The 19,744-nt window shown below is 42.4% G+C and overlaps 1 protein-coding gene across 3 annotated transcripts in view; it reads right to left on the bottom strand.

The window, feature by feature from the left end:
- The window catches only part of LOC141130438 (receptor-type tyrosine-protein phosphatase kappa-like), a 206,312-nt gene that overhangs the window by 150,412 nt on the left and 36,156 nt on the right, over window positions 1–19,744 (bottom strand). For 2 of the 3 annotated variants that reach the window (XM_073618135.1, XM_073618137.1), the window contains exon 2: window positions 2,570–2,719. In XM_073618135.1, coding sequence (XP_073474236.1) covers window positions 2,570–2,719 — 150 coding nt within the window. The remainder of the gene's footprint in view (window positions 1–2,569; window positions 2,720–19,744) is intronic. The other variant, XM_073618136.1, reaches the window with a different exon arrangement.

The following is a 19,744-nucleotide window of genomic DNA, read 5'->3' as shown; positions in this document are numbered from 1 at the left end:
GCCCATGTCAATGGATTTGATTGACAGCAGTGGGAGCCAATGGCTGCGCTGCTATCAATCTATCCAATCAGCACACGAGACACCAGCTAGAGCTGGTGTGCTCGTCCCTGGGGAGAAAAAGACCGGGTTCAGGTGAGTAAAACGGGGGCTCTGCAGCATGAGAGAAGGTTTTCAAATCCCAAAAATTCGGAAATTTGGATTTTGAAAGTTCGAAATTTGGAAATATGAAAGTTCGGAAATTCAGAAATTCAAAATTTCGAAAAATTGAAAATTCGGAAATTCGGAAATTTCGAAAATTTGAAAATTTGGAAATTTGAAAATTCCGAATATAGAATTTTTGGATTTCCAAATTTTTGAATTTCTGAAAAAAGCAAAAAACTGAATGAAACGAAAAGGAACAAATTTTTTGTCAGTGCACATGCCTAGAATCTGGTGCAGCTGTGCATAGTAACCAATCAGCTTCCAGGTTTTATTGTCAAAGCTGAACAACCTGAAATTGGAAGCTGATTGGCTACCATGTGCAGCTGCACCAGATTTCGAGTGCGCCAGTTTTAGTAAATCTCCCCCCCCTCAGTACCACCCAGTAAATAGCTAATAGTACTAAAGTATATTATAGCACACACAGCGGCCACATCTCTCTGTAATGGATATCGTTTGTTTGGGCCAACTTGGACAGCTGAGCCCTTTAACATTTTCAAAAGCGGAATAAAATGAAATGTGGATAATCCAGTGTCGCAGCTCACAGTGACCACATCGCCAATGTCATAAAAAAGCTTTATTTCACTTGTAATAGACAAATTCTTCACTTTTGGCTCAACACAAAGCCCTGACATCCAAAAAAATGGTCAATCAAAGAATTCTTGCTAGTATTTTTTCTTGAAGTGTATTTAAAGCATTTTTTTTTTATCATATTGTGTCACACCAATTACTAGTCAACATGTTGTATTTTAAATATATATATATATATTATGCAAACACATGGAAAAATAAGCTACTATCCTCTGAATAGTTCAAGCTCTGAATAACTAAGCATGTTTTTGCTGGTGTATACATATTTCTGAAGGACTAGGCGATGGTAATTGTAGCTGAATATGTGTGCTGTGCCCTGCTACTGTGTTAGAAGAGGTAAATGTCACACAGGGTTCTCACTTATGCCAGTTGAGGGGCTCCAGAATATCTATTCTGAATAGAGATTTTTTTTTTATTCAGGTTTCTTCAGTATTGGTAACATCTGGATTGGGTTCTGGAGTCCAGAGACTTTGAAGAGTCTTGGCAGGGATAAAGCCTCTAACCTTGTGTCCACACTTTACTGGTGATGCAGGTGTGCACAGCCTTTGTAATCAAGGGACTGGCCTGTTTTTTTTTTTTTAATTTGAAGTCAAATTTTCAGGATAAACCTTTTGGGATCCACTCCCTTCTTCTAGGATCCAAGCAGTATGGGCTTTAGCAAATGTTAAAAACAAGCACGCATGGGCAATAAAAGCAAGAAAGTTGGTCAGATAAGGAGTAGAGAAGAGGGCTGGGGAATGGAAAGGTAGAGAAAGAGTCTCAGGGGTAGGACCATTCTATGGCTAACTATACACAAATAGATTTCTCTTGTTCAGGCTACAGGAATAGATTCCTCTATCCAAACAGTGGATGGTAGATTCTCTGCTTCCAGCTATTGTATTCAAGCAGCTGTAACAACTTTGGCTGCTTGAATACCCAAACAGTGACTGTATCTGATAGGATGAAGTCATCGTTTGGCTGACAATTTTCCACCCGACTCCTTTGATTTTTCAATCAGAGTTTGTCTAACCGGCGACAGAGCCACCTATGGCTTGAATTTGTGTATGACTAGTTAAAACATACCTAGTTGAGTTACCTATTTATCACATCGTTTCTCTGCTAAAGCTTTAATTTGTTGTACCAAAGTTTATTTTTAATACCAGACATATCACCTGAATCCTTCATCTGTGCCCCTAGATCCGGGGTCTTCAAATGTTCCAAACAAAGGGCCGGTTTACTGTCTTTTAGGCATTAGGGGGGCCAGACTGTGGCCAGTGGGAAAATTGCTCAAATTTCCTCAATGGGGGTAAACAATGCCCCATCATTGGTTGTATTGGTGCCCCATTTTTGGTGTCAGTTGGAGGACTAGTACCTCAAGGGCTGGATAAAGGCAGGCAAAGGGCCATATCTGGCCCTTGGGCTGCAGTTTGGAGACCACTGTCCTAGATTAGTGGTCATCAACCCTGTCCTCAGGGCCCACTAACAGGCCAGGTTTTATCTATTACCTTGGGGAGATGCAGACTAGAATACTGCAATCACTGAGCAGCAAATGATATCACCTGTGATGTATTTCAGTTATCTTGCAAACCTGGCCTGTTAGTGGGCCCTGAGGACAGGGTTGATGACCACTGTCCTAGATAATGCATGTAGTCATAGATGCGACTTGTGTTACAAAGCTCACATAGATGAGGGTTCTTCAAAAAGTTTCTGCGCTTTTTTTTATATTTTATAGAGTTAAAAAAGTGTGGAAACTTTTTGGAGAACCCTCGTAATATCTGTAGAAAATGGCTCCTGCACTCACTTGTACAGCATACAGACTCATTTGATTGGGAAGGGTCATGGCACTCCACACATGTGATACTGGTGGATGATGGGCGATCTGTGGGATCCCATTCCACTGTTCCATTGTCCATGTCATTTTCAGTCCTTGTGGTGGATAAGTTGCTTACTGCTGAAATAAAACAAACATGATAGTTAAAGAAGGCTTCTGGTCTAAAGAACAAGAAGGCAAGATGTATTTTTAAAACTAAGATTTGCTAAAATGAATAAATACAGCTAATTTCCAATTTTGTTTTTTCCTTTTACTTTTTTGAGAGAATAGTACCCGACCCCTTAATGATGTCAAAGCTAAATGTTCTGAAGCACTTATCTTGTATCCATCTCTCTTGAATTGGATTTTACTAAGTTTGTAAAAATATTTTGGTGGTGACATTTACTGGCAAGCCAGTGTAACTACAACTTGTAAATTAATGTCTGTAAATTGGTATATTCCAGTTTACCTGCATGTTGGGGTTAGTTTGTTTAATCCTCAGTCTCAGAAACCATGAAATCAGACCGAGACAGAAGTACAAGTAAAAAGAACAAACATAGTCAAAACATAGCCAAAGTTCAGTAATGGAAAGGATAGTCAGCCAAGCCAGAAGTTAGGGATCAATGTAGTGGAACAGCAAGCAGGATCTGGAGCCAGAAGGGATGTCAGCAAAGTAAGTCTTTAAACAGGACCGCAGGAGATAGGCTCTGTGATGTTGACCAAGGCGAAGGCAGAGATCCTTTGGGCTGGACGGCTTAAGTAGGCAGGACTGACGAGCAGGATCATCAACAGCTGAGTAACTGTGGAGAGATAGGAGCTGGAAATTAGCCGACAGCTGAGCGGCCAGCTCTGAGAAGGAAGGGCTGAGCCCAGCCCTGACAGATAGACCCTCCTTTGCTTCAGTTGGTTACCAGCCTTCATAGTGGGCACAAGGTTTGTAAGATAATTGTCTCTTTATAATTCAAATGATTGGTAAATACTGTAGCCCCTGAACTGCATTTTAAGTAAAACTGTGATCCAAATGAAGTTTGCAGTGCTGCTCTAAGCTGAGACAGAGATCTACCCGCCGGTTGCAATCAAGAGAGCTGGCGTCAGTGCAACATTCAGAGGTGTAAGAGTATTATCAAAGAGAAGAAAGGGTTCCCACTCCCCAACCCAGCACATTGGTATGTGCTGCTCTAGCCACAACCCCCCTCCTCACATGTTTTGTCCTGCTCACCGGAGCTTGAGGTCTGACGGAACGCTAAACCTCTTTGTGATACAACACTAGGGCTGAAAGAAGAGCTCATGCAAAAGCAGAGCAGTGAAAGCTTGGATCAAACTATAGGAGCAGGAAAAAAATAGGAGCTAAAAATTTTTACCTGTCAAACTTTGTCTTAGGCTTGTGCAGTCATGCACTTAAATTGTTATAACAGGCAGCCGTACCGCTCAGGATTGGTTTTGTGTGATTTTAATCACTTGTATTCTCTTCCCGTCAGAGCAGACATGTCAACTCAGGGCTGATAACTGATACACTCAGAAGAAGCAGTATAAAATGTCAATTAAGAAAGCCTTTCATTTTCATTCATGAAATCCTAACAGCAGCTTTGTTTTATGAAAGTCAAAGTGGTTGTAAACCCCTTTTTAGAACTTGTACCTATAGGTAAGCCTAGAATAAGGCTTACCTATAGGTACTGTAAATATCTCCTAAACGTGTGCCGGTTAGGAGGTACTTACCATGTAGTGCGCCGATGATGTAATCGGTGCATGTGCTGTGAAGAAATGGCATGGAGGGCTGTTTCTTCCCGAGCGAGTGCCGTGACTGGCTCCTCCGGTGTGCACGCATGGGGTGACGTCACACGGCTTCGGCCAGTCACAGACCCGGAGTCCGTGGCCCCGGAAGGAAGAGTGGTGAAGATGGATGCGGCCACCAGCGGGGACAGTGCGGGCTTCGTTTGCAGGTAAGTGCCACATAATGGGCTTGTATTCGATGCATACTAGCCCATTATTCTTTTACTTTGCAGGGTTTGCAGGGAACAAAAGAGGAAGTAAAACCCATCAGGGTTTACTTCCTCTTTAATACTGTAAGTATTATAGATCAGGCAGAAAGAAAAGAAAAGACATGCCTGACACTCAGCCCGGCATTCTTGCTCTGACTAGGAGAGAATACAAATAATGAAATAATCAAAAAACAAGTAATTTTTGAGAGGTGAGCCTACACTCTTCTGAGATAAAACTCTACTTGCTAAACATTTTTTTACTATTATGGCAGAGCAAGACCCCATCACTGTGCTGGAGGAGAATATGTCACAGGATTTGCATTGAGGGTTTATGTGAGGTTCTAGACTATCCCTTCTGAGCAAAGAGTAGTCTATATAGAAAGGTACAAAGATGTGCAGGGTCGTTATATACTCAAACCTGAGGATAGCTCAGAGCTCCTAGTTTGGGGTCAGCTCCCAGTGTTGGAGACAGAAGGTCTCTCCAAGGGGTCAGAGGAGCCTCAACCAGGAGTCAAGAGACAGGAGGTATCACCTTGGAGTTGGATGTGCCCCAGTCAGGAGACAGAAAAATTCTCACCCAGGGGTTAGAGGAGCTCCAGCCAGCAGCCAGGAGCCAGAATGTCTCATATAGGGGTAAGAGGTGCCCCAGCCAGGAGACAGGATGTTGCAACCAGGGGCCAGAGGTGGCCCAGCCAGCGGCTAGGAGACAGGAGGTCTCAACCAGGAGTCAGAGGTGCCCCAGCCAGGGGACAGGGGGTCTCACCAAGGGTTCAGAGGTGCCCCAGCCAGAAGACAGGGAGGTCTCACCCAGGGGTCAGAGGTGGCCCAGCCAGGAGACAGGAGGTCTCAATCAGGGGTCAGAGGTGGCCCAGCCAGGAGACAGGATGACTCAACCAGGGGTCAGAGGTGGCCCAGCCAGGAGACAGGAGGTCTTAACCAGGGGTCAGAGGTGGCCCAGCCAGCAGCCAGGAGACAGAAGGTCTTAACCAGGGGTCAGAGGTGGCCCAGCCAGCAGCCAGAAGACAGGAGGTCTCAACCAGGGGTCAGAAGTGGCCCATCCAGCAGGCAGGAGAAAGGAGGTCTCAACCAAGGGTCAGAGGTGGCCCAGACAGCATCCAGGAGACAAGAGGTCTCAACCAGGGGTCAGAGGTGCCCCAGCCAGGAGATAGGAGGCCTTATCCAGGGGTCAGAGGTTGTCCAGCCAGCAGTACGGAGACAAGAGGTCTCAACCAGGGGTCAGAGGTGACCCAGCCAGGAGACAGGAGACAGGAGGTCTCATTCCAGGAGTCAGGTGGGCTCCTATAGGGGTGGCAGGAGAACCCCTTTCCAGAAGCCAGGACTGGGCTATGCAGCAGGGCACTGCAACTAAAGGCTAAGAGAGCCATGTGGACCAGCAGAGCTGGGCAAAACAGTCAATGGGACTGGTTAGAAGAGCAGCGGTGCTGCCAACAAGGGAGCCAGGTGGCTCTGTATTTTTGTTTGTTCATATTGATGTGGAAGAACCCCTGCATGGGCAACTGATATGCATGTGAACTTTCTGTTTTACTTACTAAATGTGGGCTGCCATGCTCTAAAATAACAGTTTTGGACTGGCGCAACTCATTGAAAAAACACCTACCACATGAATTTATTCTTCCCAATTCCACACTATTTATTTTGAGTTTCACTTTCATAATGTCCCTACCCCTACGGTGGAGGGCATTGCGTGCCTTCCCATACCTGTAAATCCTTTCTGTGTTATGGGGCTCCAGTGGTGAATAAATTAGGGTTTTTTTTTCCTCCTTTTTTTTTTCTGACACTTTTTAAACACCCTTTTTTTTTGCTAATTAAGGGGGGTGGTTAATTGTTCCACGGTGTATAAAAGTGTCTATACAAACTCCCCTGGAGCTTGCTCCCAGCTGATGGTGTGGATTTTGTGAACACAAGTGGAATTTGGAACTAAAGTGGAGAGTTAAAAACCAGGAGTTGAAAACAGGAGTTAAAACAGAAGTCTTCTAATCTGTAAGTAACATCTTAAACTTCCCTTAAGTAATTGTATTGTAACTGGGAAATGAGTGCTAGCAGGGTTGAAGGTTTTGCTCAGTGCACAGTGTGCCACATGTATACAAAATTGGTGCAACAGCTCCAGGATGCATACCGCTGTGACAGATGTGAGCAGGTTGCCCTTCTGGAAGCTCGCATTAGAGATCTGGAGGAGCAAGTTGCAACACTGGGCAGAAAGGACAACCTTGAAGGGGGTCCTCTGCTTGCTGAGCAGGTGGTCAGTAGGGATGATGTGGAGGGTGGAGGGGCAAGTCAGGATTATCAGATAGGAAGATGGGTTAATGTAGTTAGAGGAAGTGGAAGGGGCTCGCAGAATAGGAAGGCCAGTCCTGTGTTTGTGCATCAAAACAAATTTGCCAAGTTGGGTGAAGATGTGGAGGTGGCAAACACAGAGGTGGCAGCACTAGATGTCACTGCTACCCCTAACAGCCGGGAGAGCAGCCCATCTAGTAGAGGTGGTGAGGGGAGTGCAGGTAGGCCTAGACAGTTGGTGGTTATAGGGGATTCTATAATCAGAAGGACTGATAGAATAATTTGTCGCCAGGATCGCCTCAACCGAATGGTTTGCTGTCTCCCTGGTGCTAGGGTTCGGCATGTGGTGGACCGGGTGGATAAATTACTGGGAGGGGCTGGGCATGACCCAGCTGTCTTGGTCCATGTTGGAACCAATGACAGTATACATGGAAGGTGGAGGCTCCTTAAGAATCAATTTAAAGAACTAGGCTGCAAGTTGAAGGGAAGGACCTCCAAGGTGATATTCTCTGAAATATTGCCTGTGCCATGCGCAACACAGGAAAGGCAGTGGGTGATTAGAGAGCTGAATGCATGGCTCAAGACCTGGTGTAGGGAGGAGGGATTTGGGTTTCTAGAGCACTGGGCTGACTTTTCATTGGGGTGCAACCTATATGCTAAAGACGGTTTGCACTTGAATGGAAGGGGGTCTGCTGTGCTGGGGGAGAGGTTTATAGGAAGGCTGGAGGAGTATTTAAACTAGGACTGAGGGGGGAGGGTGTACTAGAATTACATCGAGAAGACAGGTCAGTTAGGGGTCAGACATTAATGGAGGATGGAATAGGGATAGATAGGGGGAAGGGTTATGGCAGGTGACAAGAAATTTCCCATGTTGCAAACAGCCATTGGAAACTGTAGTGCCATTTGTACTACTAATAATTATATGAAAAACACCAGACCAAAATGTAATAATTAAAGTGTTTGTTCACGAATGCCAGAAGTCTGCCAAGCAAAATAGGTGAGTTGGAAGCTCTGGTGCAGGAGGTGAATTATGATGTAATCGGTGTTGCTGAAACTTGGCTTCAATCCTCACATGACTGGGCTATTAATATTCCTGGCTATGCACTCTTTCGGAGGGACAGGGTAAAAAGGAAAGGTGGCGGGGTCTGTCTCTATGTGAGAAGTGATCTCAAAGCAAGTGTGAAAGAGGACCTGATTGATGGAGAGTGTGATGAGTCTGAAGCATTATGGGTGGAACTACATATAGATGTGAGTAGTTCAAAGTTAATCATTGGCGTTTGTTATAGACCACCCAATGTTAACAAGGAGGTGGAGACTCAGCTCCTTGCCCAGATGGAAAGGGCTGCAAGGGCTGGGACAGTGATAATAATGGGGGATTTTAGCTACCCAGAAATTGACTGGAGTAATGGCACTGCTGGGACAGTTAAAGGGCAAAAATTTATAAACCTAGTACAGGACAATTTTATGGTCCAGTTTATTGAGGCCCCAACTAGGAATGAAGCTCTGTTGCACCTAGTAATCTCAAACCATGCAGAGCTTATTACTAATGTTCAGATAAAGGAACACCTGGGTAGCAGTGATCAAAACATGATTTCATTTAATGTTAGCTGTAAACAAGAAATACATACGGGAAAGATAAAAACACTTAACTTCAAGAGAGCAAATTTTCCAATGATGAGGGCTGCTCTCCAGGATTTAGACTGGGAGGGAATATTGGCAGCGATAAACACAGAACAGAAATGGGAATTCTTCAAAAAGACTGTTTGGGACCTCACTGCAAAGTATATTCCCATGAGCAATAAGTTTAAAAGGCTAAAAATAAAACCTATTTGGCTCACGGTCAAAGTTAGAAAAGCTATAAACAATAAGAAAAGAGCTTTTAAAAAATATAAAAATGAAGGAACACTAGTGTCGTTTAAATGCTACAAAGAATTTAACAGAATATGTAAAAAGGAAATCAAGGGCTCAAAAATTCAAAATGAACGACAGATCGCAAAAAATAGTAGGGCAAACCCCAAAAAATTCTTCAAATATATTAATAGTAAAAGGTCAGGTCTGAGCATGTAGGCCCTTTACAAAATAATCTAGAGTGGGTGACTGGGGACAAGGAGAAGGCTAATTTATTAAATACTTTCTTCAGCTCTGTGTATACAAAGGAGCATGGGGGAGCTCATGTCCATAATGGGGGTGGTATTGACACAGCCCCAAATGATCCACAATGGCTCAAAAGGGATATGGTCCAGAAATATTTAGACAGAATAAAGGTGGATAAAGCACCTGGACCTGATGGCATCCACCCAGGAATCCTAAAAGAATTGAGCTCTGTCATTTCAAAGCCATTGTATCTAATTTTTAGGGACTCATTAATGACGGGAATAGTACCACTTAAAAAGGGATCAAAGTCTTTACCAAGTAACTATAGACCTGTTAGTTTAACTTCTATAGTCGGGAAGATACTGGAGCATTTAATAAAAGACCACATAGATGAGTTCTTGCTAGAAAAAAACATTTTAAGCAACAGACAGCATGGATTCATGAAAGACAGTTGTCAGACAAACCTGATTACTTTTTATGAAGAGGTAAGTAAAACCTTGGACAGAGGGGTGGCTGTGGATGTGGTATACTTGGATTTTGCGAAAGTGTTCGATACAGTTCCGCACACACGGCTCATGTGTAAGTTAAAGTCTATAGGCTTGGAAATATCAGTTTGTAAATGGATAGAAAACTGGCTAAAAGACAGAATTCAGAGAGTCTAAGGTTATCAGTGGTGTACCCCAAGGTTCAGTGCTGGGACCCTTACTTTTTAATATCTTTATAAATGATATTGGGTCTGGGATCAAAAGTAACATTTCTGTCTTTGCAGATGACACCAAGCTATGCAGTGGAATATCGTCCTTACAGGATGTCTCCAATTTACAAGCTGACCTCAATGCTCTGTCTAATTGGGCGTCTATGTGGCAGATGAGGTTTAATGTTGAGAAATGTAAAGTTATGCACTTGAGGGCTAAGAATATGCATGCATCATACATGCTAGGGGGAGTACAACTGGGGGAATCAATGGTGGAGAAGGATCTGGGGGTTTTGGTAGATCATAAGCTCAATAATAGCATACAATGCCAAGCTGCGGTTTCCAAAGCGAGCAAAGTCCTTTCTTGTATTAAGAGAGGTATGGACTCCAGAGAGAGATATATCGTTTTGCCTCCCTGTACAAATCATTAGTAAGACCTCATCTGGAATATGCAGTTCAGTTTTGGGCACCAGTTCTCAAAAAGGATATCGGGGAACTGGAGAAAGTGCAGAGAAGGGCAACCAAACTGATAAGAGGCATGGAGGAGCTCAGCTATGAGGAGAGATTAGAGGAACTGAATTTGTTCACTCTTGAGAAGAGGAGAATAAGGGGGGATATGATCAACATGTTCAAATATATAAGGGGTCCATATAGTGAACTTGGTGTTGAGTTATTCACTTTACGGTCAACACAGAGGCCAAGGGGGCACTCTTTACGACTGGAGGAAAAGAGATTTAGTCTCCAAATACGGAAAGGTTTCTTCACAGTAAGAGCTGTGAAAATGTGGAATAGACTCCCTCCAGAGGTGGTTCTGGCCAGCTCAGTAGATTGCTTTAAGAAAGGCCTGGATACTTTCCTAAATGTACATAATATAACTGGGTACTAACATTTATAGGTAAAGTTGATCCAGGGAAAATCCGATTGCCTCTTGGGGGATCAGGAAGGAATTATTTCCCCTGCTGTAGCAAATTGGAGCATGCTCTGCTGGGGTTTTTTGCCTTCCTCTGGATCAACTGTGGGTATAGTATTGGGTATATTGGATTGTACAATATTTTTTTTTTATTTTTTTAAGGTTGAACTGGATGGACTTGTGTCTTTTTTCAACCTGACTAACTATGTAACTATGTAACTATGTGGGAAAGGTAAGTTTAATCAAGAGGGTGTCTAAATATTGATAGCTGTTGGTGGCTCTTAAAGTATACGGGCCTTGGAGAACACTAAGCTCACAGAGTAGAAACCTAAATAACCTTACATGAAATAACTGCAGCTTTTATCAGGCTGTACTTACTAACCGCTTGGTTTAATTAAGTATCGGTGGTGAGAATCAGTACACCACATCAGCAAAGTGGAGTATGTGCTCACTATCACCTGCAGGAAGTGTATGTGTAAACTAGCATAGGGGTGGGCAGATGTCTAAATATAACTTCAATGACATATTGTAAATTTGTATCTTCAGTCTATTTTCAGGCTTGATTAAACACTGTAAACTGATGTAGGCAAACTTTTAGGGGTGGAGATCTACTGGAACAACATGAAAGCGATCAGCACCCTTTTTAAAATAAATTAACTAGCAAGGCCTAAGTAAATAGTAAGGAAAACTTAGAAAGATATAATACACAAATGTCACAGTAAAAATCTAAGCCTAGCCTACCTTAAAAGTGGACATTGTCGGTAGGGCAGTGGATGGTGTCAGTGGGCAATGAACAGTGTAGGGCAGAGGATGGTGTGTGAGCAGAGGATGGTGTCAGTGGGGAAGTGGACTATGTCAGTAGGGCAGAGGATGGTGTCAGTAGGGCAGTGGAGGGGTCAGTCAGTAGGGCAGTGGACGTTTCAGTAGGGCAGAGGTTGGTGTCACTATGGCAGAGGTTGGTGCCACTAGGGCAATGGACAGTAGAGCAGAGGATGGTGTCAGTAGGGCAGTGGAGGGGTCAGTCAGTAGGGCAGTGGACGTCTCAGTAGGGCAGAGGTTGGTGTCACTATGGCAGAGGTTGGTGCCACTAGGGCAATGGACAGTAGAGCAGAGGATGGTGTGTGGGCAGAGGATGGTGTCAGTAGGGCAGTGGAGGGGTCAGTCAGTAAGGGAGTGGACGTCTCAGTAGGGCAGAGGTTGGTGCCACTAGGGCAGTGGACAGTGTCAGTATATTATTTTTTACATTTTTTTTAGCAGCCCTGTTGTAGGTGGGGTGGGGGGGTTTGTTGAGGCATCAGGGGCCTGGGCAGACCTCTGATGTCTCACTTTTGAGAGAGAGAAGGGAGATTGAGGACACAGTCTCAACTGCACAGAATGAATGAACGGGAATAGCTCTATACAGCATAGTAAACACAGCTTACCATGCTTCAGTTATGAATGAACACAGTGAGTGATCAGTACCGATCACAGAAAAGGAAGGGGCTGGTAAATGACATATTTACCGACTCTTTCCCCACTCTTCATCCTGAAACGATCCCCAGCAGCAGCCAGTGTGAGAGAAGAGAAGGGGAAGCCCAGTAGCTTGGAGGGGGGGGGGGGGCAGGGAAGAACACAGGGAGGCTGGGAAGTAGGAGGAGGAACCTGGATAGGAGGCATGGGGTGGTGACATTTACTGGAAATTATCTCCTGAATTTTCCTCCTGCAGCAGCTTAAAGGCAGTGGGAAGAAGAGGAGGAAACACCGGCTTTCAGCTACTGCAGGAGGAAAATTCATGGGATAGATTCCAGTAAATGCCCCCCCCCCCCTGTACCTCCTGTCTATGTTCTGGGGATCTGCAAGGAAGGAACCTGATCTACCCCTCACCTGCCCGAGATCGACAGGTGGATCGTGATTGATGGGTTGCCAACCCCTGCCGTAAACTGTAATTTTTCAAAATTTTCCACTTTTTAAAAAAAAATTGCTAAATTACTAATTTTTTTCCACCATAACTTTTTTGTGCAGTGTTAAACTGATAACATTGAGGTTGAATACATATACAGTATATATATATATATATATATATATATATATATATATATATATATATATATATATATATATATATACTTGTATATCAGAGAGAGAGAGAGTATTTTAAATAAGGTCTAACTAAAGATATATATAGGGGAAGCAGGAGGAAGGAGGTCCTGCTTCCTCTATATGGATCTTTAGTTATCATTAGAGACATCCTCAGATGAAATAATGGGGTTGTGGTCCCTCTATGTAGATCTTTAGTTACTAAAGGTGTCACCAGCAGGAGGAAGGAGGTCCCAGTTCCTTTATACAGATCTTTATATCACTTGAGGAATCACCAACAGGAGGAAGGAGGTCCTGAGTCGGCGTATACCTGTATAGATCTTAGTGAAACCTCATTTAGAATACTATTTATGTCCAGTTCTGGAGAACTCCCTTACAAAACAATATTGAGAAGATAAAACGAGTCTGGGTAACAAAAATTTTGAGATAAAACATATCAAGAGAGACTTCAGGAACTTAAAGCAGAGTGCCACCCAAAAGTGGAACTTCAGCTTGTCTGTCCCCCCCCCCCCCCTGTGGCACTTTTCTGGGGGGGAGTGGGTACCTGTTTTTGACAGGTAATATGTCCCCACTCCCGTCGGATCTCGCCGCGGCGCCGTGTCAGAAGTCCGGGCCCCTCCCTCTCCCTCCTCCTTCCCCTGCTGTTGGGCCAGTAGGAGAGTGCAGTGAAAAAAAATGGTGGATCACTTGGACTTTTTTCTGCCATCACTCTAGGGTTCTGTACCCTATATTTTGCTCACCCTTTTGCCCCAAACTAATTTTTATCAAGTTATTACATTTGACAAAGCAGTAAATATGGAAAGGTAGGGGTAGTGACATCTTTTCAGCTGATACAGGTCAGGTCTATCTCAAATTCTTAAAAAAAAAAAAAAAGGGATGTTCTCCAACCATTGAAATCAAAAAGTGACTCAATGCAGACTCAGAGAGACTTTTGATACCTTTTTTTTTCCTTTCTCAGAAATAGTGTTGCCAACCGCCAGTATTTTTACTGGCGGCCAGTAAAAAACGCATTTTTCTCCTGCCAGTAAATGCCAGTAAAAGGAAAGAATTGCCAGTAAAGGTTAAAAATATGGTTGTGGCGCTCAGCTCAGCACTGCGCATGCACAGTTCTGGTTTGGAGCCAGCCGAGACCATCTGAGTGCATGCTACAGTGTGTTTGGGTGGTGCCAGCGGGTTTGGTGGAGGCAGTGCCTGAGCATGTTGTGTGATGCAAGGAGGCCAATGGGAGTAGCCAGAGCCTCGTGTACGGGTCTGCGGTAGGGGAGCAAGGTAACCTGGGAGCAGGACTGTCAGTGCTGTTTGGACTGGAGTGGACAGAAGGTATCACCTGGCATGAAGATAAGCTGTCTCTGTGACTCAGGAGGGGGACGTGTCGTGTCGTGTCGGTGAGGTGTCATCATCTGTGCTGCTGTCAGTGTCACCGTGAGAGTCAATTTCATGTCCGTGTGCCTCCCCATTCTAATTTCTTGTCCTGTCCCTGAGCTACTTACATCCTATTTCGAAAATAAAATATGAAATATGTTTTTTTGCCTTAATATCTACCTTAAATCACATTTCGAATTGCATACTGTACTTCTTTGTAACGTAAATACTGAAATTTGCACTTAAAACTGTAGTTTTGTACATTTTTGAGATGCCAGTAAAAACGTTGCTGTGCCAGTAAGTTTTGGGCGTCGTGTCAGTAAAATTCAATCTGGTAGGTTGGCAACACTGCTCAGAAACTGTTAAATGCAGATCTGTTTTGCAGTTGTGTTCATGAAATACAGAAGTGAGTATTTAAAAGAAGGAAATGGGCGGTTAGGAGCTTCTAAGAAACATGCAGATACAAATACAAGTCAGCTAACACCAAGAACATCTGAAAAGTATGGAAGAGCCCTGGGGCCATCATAAAAAAAAAAAATCCTAAAAAAGTTGTTTTACAGAGTTCTGAGCTTGAAAAAAAATGTACATTTTTTTTCTTTGAGAATTCTGAGTTTAAAAAAATATATATATTTTTTTTTACTAAATTCTGAGTTTGAAAGTTAGAATCCTGAGTTTGAAAGTTAGAATTCTGAGATTGAAAGTCAGAATTGTGAGTTTAAAAAAATATTTTTTTTTTACAGAATTCTGAGATTAAAAATCAGAATTGTGAGTTTCAAAGTCAGAATTCCGAGATTCAAAGTCAGAATTCCGAGATTCAAAGTCAGAATTCTGAGATTAAAAGTCAGAATTCTGAGTTTCAAACTCAGAATTCTGAGATTAAAAGTCTGAGATTAAAAGTTGGAATTCTGAGTTTCAAAGTCAGAATTCTGAGTTTCAAAGTCAGAATTCTGAGATTAAAAGTCAGAATTCTGAGTTTCAAAGTCAGAGTTCTGAGATTAAAAGTCAGAATTCTGAGTTTCAAAGTCAGAATTCTGAGATTAAAAGTCTGAGATTAAAAGTCAGAATTCTGAGTTTCAAAAGTCAGAATTATGAGATTCAAAGTCCGAGTTCTGAGTTTATAGACAGAGTAGTCTCTATTAGGAGGATTTTAGGACCAATGAACAATATTGTAGTAACACCCACAGACCATCATTCTGCAGACATACGTGTCTTCTGCTCTGTATATGGATATGTACATCTATCTTAGTTCCAGCACGCAGTATAGGGAAGCAGGCAGTTCTGGGTTCCCTGGTTCCTCTAACGTAATCATAGTTCCTCAGTTTGCTGTCTTATCCTCCTTCTCTGTCATCTGCTCCAACATAAAGAGCCATGCTGAAAACGTGTGTATTGTGTGTAAGGGGGGGGCACAGCTTCCATAAATAACAGAACACAATGGCCAGCACAGCTCTGCACCCCAACTTGTAGGAAACATTACACTATTGCCCCTACATGAGGGAATTGTGAATGGCTAGAAGGCGGCAGGACAATGTGTGTCTATGGTCATAGCGAACTGATCATAACAATTACTTGTCTGGTCTTATACAGTTGTGTTGTAGACAATGAACCTCTTATCAAACATAAAAACAAGGAATATTGTGTATTTTGGACAATAGCTTAGTGGTTAGAGCAGCAGGTTTATATTGGTGAACTTGTGGGATCTAATCCAGGTAAAAGCAATGCTTTTTAGATATATATTTTCAATATATTGATGTTATATTAAACATATTTTAAAATATGAGTTAGTGGGGGCTTAAACTGTCTTTTATCCATATATCTAAACTGATTTCAAAGTATATTAACTACCTCAGCCCCGGAAGGTTTTACCCCCCTTCCTGACCAGAGCACTTTTTACAATTTGGCACTGCGTCACTTTAACTGGTAATTGCGCAGTCGTGCGACGCTGTACCCGAACAAAATTTGCGTCCTTTTTCTTCCCCACAAATAGAGCTTTCTTTTGGTGCTATTGGATCACCTCTGCTGTTTTTATTTTTTGCACATAAAACACAAAAAGAGAGGGACAATTTAAAAAAAAAAAACATATTTTTTACTTTTTGCTATAATAAATATCCCCAAAAATGTTTTTAAAAAACACATTTTTCATCAGTTTTGGCCAATATATGTTCTTCTACATATTTTTGGTAAAAAAAAAAAAAAAAACGCAATAAGCGTATATTGATTGGTTTGTGCAAAAGTTAAAGCGTCTACAAACTATGGGAAAGATTTATGGCATTTTTATGGCAGTTTTATTATTTTTACTAGTAATGGCGGTGATCTACGCTTTTTGGCGGTATTGCGACATTGCGACGGACAGATCGGACACTTTTGACATATTTTTGGGACCACTGCTATTTATACAGCGATCAGTGCTATAAAAATGCGCTGATCACTTTGTAAATAACACTGGTAGTGAAGGGGTTAACACTAGGGGGCGATCAAGGGGTTAAATGTGTGTTCCCTCAGTGTGTCCTGACTGTATGGGGATAGGACTAAGTAGGAGAGGAGACATATCGCTGTTCCTACTTACTAGGAACAAACGACATGTTTCCTTTACACACAAAAATCCCCGTGCTGGCGCTCGTGCACGCGCTCGTGCGTGGCCGGCGGCGACCATGACCGCCAGCCATGCGTATCGGTTCCCCCGCCCTGCAGCGGGCGCGCTCGCTCCCTCTGGCGGCTCTTAAAGGAACCCCATACCCGTACGGGGTTTCGCGCAGGGGAGCCATTCTGTCCCCGTAAAAAGATGTGAGTCGGTCGGGAACCGGTTAACAAAGACATTGATTGTAAAAAAAAAACTCCCAAAAAAACCCTACTCTCCAATTTTTATAGTAGTCAGCATATACAACAATTTTATCAATATGTCTTTGTTAATATACCTTGATATCAATTTGGATATATCAATAAAATACAATCAATGTATTGAAAATATTTATATATATAACTAAAAAATGTGCTCTAACCTGGATTAGAACCCACAACTTAAACAATATAAACCTATTACTCTAACCATTATGCTATCACTTAATGACCATAGATGCATGTTATCCTGCTGCCTTCAAGCCATTCCCAATTCCCTCATCTAGGGGCAATAGTCTAATGTTTCCTACAAGTCAAGCTGGGGTGCAGAGCTGTGCTGGCCATTGTGTTCTGTTATCTATGGAAGCTCCCCCCCTTACACAAAATACACACGTTTTCAGCATGGCCCTTTATGTTGGAGCAGATGACAGAGAAGGAGGATAAGACAGCAAACCGAGGAACTATTAATACAGTAGAGGAACCAGAAAACCCAGAACTGCCTGCTTCCCTATACTGCGTGCTGGAACTAAAATAGATTTACATATCCATATATAGAGCAGAAGACATGTATGTCTGCAGAATGATGGTCTGTGGGTGTTACTGCGTTATTGCTCATTGGTCCTAAAATCCTCCTAATAGAGACTACTCTATCTATAAACTCAGAATTCTGACTTTGAATCTCAGAATTCTGACTTTTGAAACTCAGAATTCTGACTTTGAAACTCAGAATTCCGACTTTTAATCTCAGACTTTTAATCTCAGAATTCTGACTTTGAAACTCAGAATTCTGACTATTAATCTCAGAACTCTGATTTTTAATCTCAGAATTCTGACTTTGCAACTCAGAATTCTGACATTTAATCTCAGAATTCTGACTTTTAATCTCAGAATTCTGTAAAAAAAGTAATATTTTTTTAAACTCACAATTCTGACTTTCAGGGGGTTATTTATGAAAGGCAAATCCACTTTGCACTACAAGTCCACTGCAAGTTCACTTGGAAGTGCAGTCTCTGTAAATCGGAGGGGTAGATCTGAAATGAGGGGAAGCTCTGAAATGAGTGGAAGCTCTGCTGATTTTATCATCCAATCATGTGCAAGCTAAAATGCTGTTTTTTATTGTCCTTGCATGTCCCCCTCGGCTTTACAGTGAATGCACTTCCAAGTGCACTTGCAGTGCAAAGTGGATTTGCCTTTCGTAAATAACTCCCTAAATCTCTGAACCCTGAGTTTGAAACTCAGAATTCTGACTATTAATCTGAGAATTCTGACTTTCAAACTCAGGATTTAGTAAAAAAAATAATTATATTTTTTTTAAACTCAGAATTCTCAAAAAGCTCAGAACTCTTTAAAAAAATGTTTTTATGATTTTCTTTTTTTATGATGGCCCCAGGGCTCTACCATAGAAAAGCAACTGTTGTGCAGGACACATTAGGTAGAAAATGGAAAATTGAAGATATATTCAAGAGTCCTTCTTAGTGACACCTGTCCAACTCTGCCTATCTGCTCCATATTAGCACATTTCATGTGTTTCATGTGTTCAATTTTTTATTATAGAAAAATTATATTTCTTTCCCCCGCCTCATCCATCCTTTCTTCTCCTAGAGACATAGAGAAGCTTACCTGACCCAACAACCCCATAGCATGCAACAAAGAGTTGCCAAAGGTGTAAGCGAACACATATGCTAGCAAACATAGGGCCAGTAGGTGGCTCAGTGGGACTAGCTTTCCTTAGGCCTCCAACCACCAGCAACATGTTTTCTATGTTTGTTATTATGTTAATATCTGCCCTATCTTTAAAACAGTTTGTCCACTCCTATTGGTTCCTTAGGCTGCCACTGAAACCAAACTTAACAGGGATAACTTTTGTAAACATACCCTCAACAAAGGGCACTAAGCATATTTCCTGATGGTTTATTAAACTGGAAGGCATGCAGCCTCAGGTGTGGTTGACGGGATGACTTGTGCAAAAAGGGTCCCCACCATGTGATTTAAAGTCATACCTCTTTAAGACACTATAAGGCAGGGGTGTCAAACTCAGTTTTATCAAGGGCCACATCAGTAGTACGGCTGCCCTCAAAGGGCCGGTTGTGTCAGGGGTGCGCTTCGTACAGAGTTCAGGGCTGTGCTGTGTATAGAGGCTCTGGCTCCGGGTGGGAGCCTCTCTACTGCTGTAACTACTGGTCTCTGAGCCTGACGCCTGACCAAAACAAGACTTAGATGCTTAAAAAATAAATGTTATGGTTTATATAGAATGTGTTTAGCTTTGAGATGTTCAGACTGAAGGTTGGTAGCAGGTGTGTTAAAACAATGTCAACATGTCTGCAACCTTGTATAGAGCTCACCTCTGAAGGAGCCGAAATCACCAATCTTTGACTGTGTGCTTCCAGCCAAGACTGGCAATGTTTGATTGTGTGCCTTCAAGTCAAGACCAGAAATCTCTTATTCTCAAACAAGCAGTTCAGGCTTCTTGAGAGGTCTACTGGCAATGGCTTGTACCCATGGTTTATATTGGGAAAGTAAAAATTTAGGTCATACCTTTTGTGTGGCTTGCTGAATCGTATTTTGAGGTGCAAGTTTTTGAAAACAAGGAATAAAAATGTTATACTCCGGTCAAGTTGATCATATACTGTATGTTTCAATCTTTAAAATATCTTTCAGATCTACCAACAACCATGTAGAGCAAATGCCTGCTTGACTGAATATAAATTCAATATATTGTTTGGAAAAGACCTAATGCTAAAAAGTTGTTAATAATAGTTATGGAGATTATACTCACCTTACCTGTGTTTGCTTGATGCCCCTTTTCGGCCAGGGTTGCGTCAGTGCTTTCAAGTGATCTTTGATTATGTGCTTTCACGCCTAGACATCAGAAATCCATCGCTCCCAACTGTCCCTGATTTGGAGGGACTGTCCCTGAAAGACCC

The sequence above is a fragment of the Aquarana catesbeiana genome, linkage group LG01, assembly GCF_042186555.1.
Source record: "Aquarana catesbeiana isolate 2022-GZ linkage group LG01, ASM4218655v1, whole genome shotgun sequence".
In the NCBI taxonomy this organism is placed as follows: Eukaryota; Metazoa; Chordata; class Amphibia; order Anura; family Ranidae; genus Aquarana; species Aquarana catesbeiana.
The sequence above is the reverse complement of the archived record's forward strand: the minus strand, read 5'-3'. Positions and strand labels throughout refer to the sequence as shown.